At 41.8% G+C, this 5,353-nt stretch overlaps 1 protein-coding gene across 1 annotated transcript in view; it reads right to left on the reverse strand.

Annotated features, from left to right (window-relative positions):
• Nucleotides 1-3,325: 3,325 nt before the first annotated feature.
• DUSP6 (dual specificity phosphatase 6) overlaps nt 3,326-5,353 on the reverse strand; it is a 4,533-nt gene continuing 2,505 nt past the window's right edge. Inside the window, exon 3 of the mRNA XM_006923814.3 lies at nt 3,326-4,825. Within this exon, the coding sequence (XP_006923876.1) occupies nt 4,518-4,825 (308 nt within the window). The 3' untranslated portion in view covers nt 3,326-4,517. The remainder of the gene's footprint in view (nt 4,826-5,353) is intronic.

The following is a 5,353-nucleotide window of genomic DNA, read 5'->3' on the forward strand; positions in this document are numbered from 1 at the left end:
CATGGTAAATTTCCTCATTCTTTCTCCTTCTCTCTCACTTCCCTACCCCGCCCCTACCTCAATCTATCTCTCCCTGCCCCAGCTTTTCTCCAAGAGGGTCAAATTGAGGAAGTAAATGTCTCTGGGGTCAGTTCACTTGTGTAATCCTGAAATGGGAGTGTGGACAAGGGTCAGGGCCAGCTAGACAGTCACTAACCACTCTAGAAATCCTTAGGAAAGTCAGTTTTGTAATTTATGTGCTCATGAGCCCAAAATAGGGCAACTTATCTGTGGAGAGGGCGAATGGAAGCTTCCAGACAGAAACAATATCTCTCTGGCAGCTTATCAGCTGGGGTCCTCTGGCTCTCTCATGATTTGGCTGCCGAATTTGTGTTTGACTTGGCAGGTCCCTTAACCTCTGCTTCCTCTACTTCCTCAGCTGTAAAATGGGGTCACCACTTCCTAGCCAACATCACAGGACTTTATAAAGATGAGCAAATACGGATGACAAGCAGTTTATAACAAGAAGAGGTAAAGCTTCAAAGCTCAGTTGAACCACTTACCCTTAGGTGACTTTAGGCATTATTGGCCTCTCTCTGCCTCAGTTTCCTCATTGAAAAACAAGGATAAGAATAGAATCTATCTCACAGAGTTGGTTTAAGGTTTAAATGAGATAACATTGTGCATGAAGTACAGCACTGATACTATTAATAAATGTTAGTTGTTTTACCTGCTCTGCACCTCATTTTATCATCTAATATATGTCACCGATCCACAACCAGGAAGCTGGAATTATAAAAGAATCCTAGAACGAAAAATAAAGACTCTCATTTTGTAGACAAGGAAAAGGAAACTCGAAGAGGTTGGGTGACTTGCCCAGGGCTGTCCCATTCATTAGTGAGAGAGCAAGAGTTAAGAGTTCAGGTCTCCCATTGTTGGGTCAGGGCAAGTTTCCATTTTCATTCCTTTGAAGGCTGTGCTGGTATTTCTATCCCCAGATAATCCTTTCTCTGTCTGATTTTAACCCTAAAACCAGTTTATACCATTAACCAGTACATTCCTTAAGTCTCCCACAGCCCCCACAAAAACCTGCCAATAGCCTCCTCTCTGGAAAGGCCCTCCCCAACCCCCTTCCTGCAGAAGGCCAGGAAAGGTAACCCTTTCTCCAAGACCTGAGGAAGCCACTAATGGGGACAGCAGGTGAGGAGGGAGGCTGGAGAGCTGCAGCTGCTGGCAAAGGTTGCCCTAGTAACCATGCTGGCTCCATTCAGGAAGTGAGCCCAACTCCAAGATGCAAAATGATCTCCTTCATGCAGCTCTTACAAGCACAAAGGAACCAAAGGAACAGAGGGATGGCCAGGAGAAAGGGAGGCACAGGGCAAGGCGGGGGTCCATGCTGTCAGTTACAACCTTCCACCTTCCATAGAAGAATGAGAAAGAGAATAGCTCTTTGAATCTTCTGGCCTGTGTGAACCGTAAAATCCACCCATTTAACATGAGTCCTTTTGTGGCAATAGAGAAAAGCAGGACTCCCTCTGTTCACCAGCCTTGTGAAACAATATGCCAGGAGGAGGGGGGGAAATCCCAAACATTGCAACTTTACGGGGACCCTAAACTCTTCTCGCTAGCTCTCTTTTATTCATGCTGATGACAAAGACCATTTGCTACCAATTTATTGCAAACTTTTTTTTTCACAGCTTGAGCTGTTTAAATGCAGGGAGCTCCCTCTCCCCAAATCGCTGTCAGACACTTGCTGAATGGGCCAGGCTCAATTATGTTCCTTCCACAGGTTCAGCTCACACTGTGACCCTGCATGGCTTCCTGCTATTCATATGTGTTACTTCCCCTTTGTGGTAATGGCTTGTGGCACTTGGCCAGAAAACATTATTAATTTCAGAAGTGGACTGACAAACAACAAACCCACAGTGAAACGAGAGGAAGTGCTGGGGAGGCCAGCTGTCGGCTTGAGCAGAGCCATAGGAACTCAATGTATGCAAGTTCTAGGAGGAAAGGAGATGATAATCCACAGAGAGGAAATGCACTAAAATTATCTACAGCCCATGTTAAAGAAAAAGAAAGAAAAAGAAAAGAAACCAGAAAAAAAGAAAGAGAGAAAAAAAGCACACTGCTACTTGAGCTGCAGCTGGACAGGAAATTGCTAACGCTGCTTGCAAATCCCTACTTTGAACAGGCAGTTTAGGGAATGCCAGGAGCGGAAACTGTTCAGAACTGGATTAACACGAGCCAAGTTGAACTGCAACCCACTTCTCCTTTCTGAGCTCCGGCTGGCTCGGGGCAGCCAAATGGGAGAGTTGGTATTTTCTGCACCGTTTGTCTGTCTTTTATATATGCTTAGTTGCTAAGTCACTGGACAGTTTGATATGATCGCCATAAAACCAGGGCCACTTGCTTCCTATCATGTAGATTACCAAACAATCCAACCGGCATCTCACACTTAAGATGTGGGTGAAAAGCTTGACTCTCTCCCCAGTACAGGTAGAGACTAAGCTCATTTGAAAAAGGTACAAAATGTAGGTAGTCTAGTTCTTTTGAGTTCATACACCAGCCCTTTGCTTTTATTCTGGCTTGTGTACTTTTATACTCGGGACGAGAAGGAATGTCCCAAAGCAAGTGACAGGATAGTAAGCTTTTACCTTGAAACTGTTAAAAAATAACCTCCATAAAGCTGAAAATGGTGATTTCTGACCCACGTTCTAAACCAGATAAGCACAAAGCACATTAGAAAAGGAATGGTAAAGTGCCAATGTAAAATTTTAAAGCCACATTCAGGTTACAGTGACAAAGCTGATATTCTTTGCCATGTACACGAGAAAGGAAAGGGGAGACACTTCCGACTTGTTACTCCAGCACTAGGATAATTTGCAAGGAGAATTGCCAGATAGTAAGACTGGGAAACTTATTATCCCTTTCTCCTTGGCATAGGTGTATAGGTGAATAGAAGATCCTAACAGGAAGGGAAGTTAACACTGTGACTGTCACCTTGTTCTTCTGGTACTCGCCCCCGCCCCGCCCAAAAAAAAATACAAATCTTATATTCTGCAACTTCATTTTTCAAGAGCTTACCATTTTCTATAAAAAGCCAGAACTATATTCGTAGAAAGTTTTGTCCATATACAATAGTCAGTCCATTCTGTCATCTTTATTTGAAACACAAGATTAATTTCATAAACTGTACCTGAAAAGCAGTCTTAGAATAGCTTAAAAGATGGGAATTTTCTCCTGCTATTCCTATATGTGTTTTACAAGCCAGTATCAGTTCTACCTGAAAAATAACTAAAATGTGTCACTTCACATGCAGGTACAATTAAGGATTTTAAAACACACATTCAATAGCCAAAATAGTTATTTATTAATAATTTAAGGTTTTACATTCTTATAATAAATTTCATCTCAAAACTTTACACCATGAACATAATGGAACAACTTAACTCTCCCTTCTTCACAATCATATGCACTTCACCTATCAAATGGGTACCCATGCTCACACACACGCTTCCAGTTTTATACAAATTTTTTAAAAGGAAAGAAACCAACCCAAAGTATTGCATTAGAGGTGACACTCCCTGAAGAATTTTGTACAGAGGTAATATGCTGTTTAGCACAGCTGAAGTTAAAAAAAAAGTAAGCCCATGATTTTGGTGCCTTTCCAAGATATCCCCCCTTTAAGACAACACAAGCCAAAATATTTACAAAGGTAAGGCATAGTCAAACCACATTAAAAGGAAAAAAAAAAAAAATCACAAGGAAGATATATAAAAGAGACTAAAGACTGCACCATAACAAGGTCTCAGCAATAATAGTGTCCATGAAAATGTCATTCGGAATTGGTAAAGTCGAGCATGCTGCAAATATATCCTTTGGATTAGAAAAGAGCAAAAGATTCTATTTTTTAAGAAGTGGTATAATTGCTCTTTCTCCCTTTGGACGATTTCTTTTAAACCCATCAAAGAAAAAACAAACAATTCAAACACTGCCAAGTGATTTAAGATCAAATATTTACAATAATCAAATGGAGTATCAGATTTGTTTTACCTATTATTATTATTATTTTATTTTTTTTGCAAACCAATACTACAAATACAGAGCTGAAACCTGTCTTTGGCTCTTCTATATGCAAAATTGAATCAGTCTTCACTGAAGACAATATAGTCAGTTCCAGATGCAAAAGGAAAGTCATACAAGGCCCTAAAGAACACATGCTCCTATCCTACCATTTGTCCTACCCTATTTATCTGGAAGTCCTCAAATTCCAGTCCCTGCATGGGTAGGCTGTACAAGTGGGTGTGGAGCAAATCTACCGCCTGCATCTATACAGTATGTCCTGTTCTTCCAACAAGAATGGAGCAAATCTCTCTCTTTGTAATAACCAATTCCACACGTGGTAACCTTTTCTAATACAAACAGCAGGTGTCATGTGGACACCCAGGGCCACAGACAAAGAATGCAGCACAGCTGATGCTGCCAAAAGAAATTGCTGAAGGAAAGGACACATCCCAACGAGGAGGGGTGTGGGCCTTTCACGTAGATTGCAGGGAGTCCACCTGGTAGACATTCTGGTTGGAAGGGGTGGTGAAGTAGAGCTGCTGGGCAGGGACCCGGTTGTCACAGGGGCTGCTCAGTCCCAGCGTTCTCTCGAAGTCCAGCAGCTGGCCCATGAAGTTGAAGTTGGGGGAGATGTTGGATTTCTTCATCTTGACAATGTCATAAGCATCATTCATTGACAGATTGAGCTTCTGCATAAGATAAGCCACAGTCACAGTGACCGAGCGGCTGATGCCAGCCAAGCAATGCACCAAGACGCCACAGTTTTTGCCCCGGGCTTCATCTGTAAACACACAAAAAGGAAGGCAAGATTTCAGCAGACTGAAAAACTACCCTTTGTGAACGATCAATCTAAAAAATAAAAAGATAAAAAATAATCGTGTGGCAGTTGAACCCTGCAGGCAGAAAATGTATCACTGCAATAAAACATGTACACTGGGCACAATTACATATTTCAGATATTTTTCAAAAAGGGAGCTTTTGTATTAAGTTTCTGCCAACAAAAAACTCCTTAATGTGTGTGCATTCTTTGCCTCAGCATGTGAATACCAGAAACTCTGCAATATGGTAGTGAATGCCTTTTATACAGACAAGCAGATTGCAAGGGTCTATTAAATTATTCTCCAACTGTTGTGCAGCTAACAATGGAGGTATTCAGGCATTTTAAAAGAGAGAGGGAAGTCACAGGGGACAGCCCATTAGGAGGAACAGGATGTCGACATGGCCTGAAAATGAGTTCCTTTGTAATAGGAAATGCATTACAATGCCTGGAGATTCACTTCTCCAGGCTTCCAGCCCACAGTCCTTCCTG

The sequence above is a fragment of the Pteropus alecto genome, unplaced genomic scaffold (genome assembly GCF_000325575.1).
Source record: "Pteropus alecto unplaced genomic scaffold, ASM32557v1 scaffold76, whole genome shotgun sequence".
In the NCBI taxonomy this organism is placed as follows: domain Eukaryota; kingdom Metazoa; phylum Chordata; class Mammalia; order Chiroptera; family Pteropodidae; genus Pteropus; species Pteropus alecto.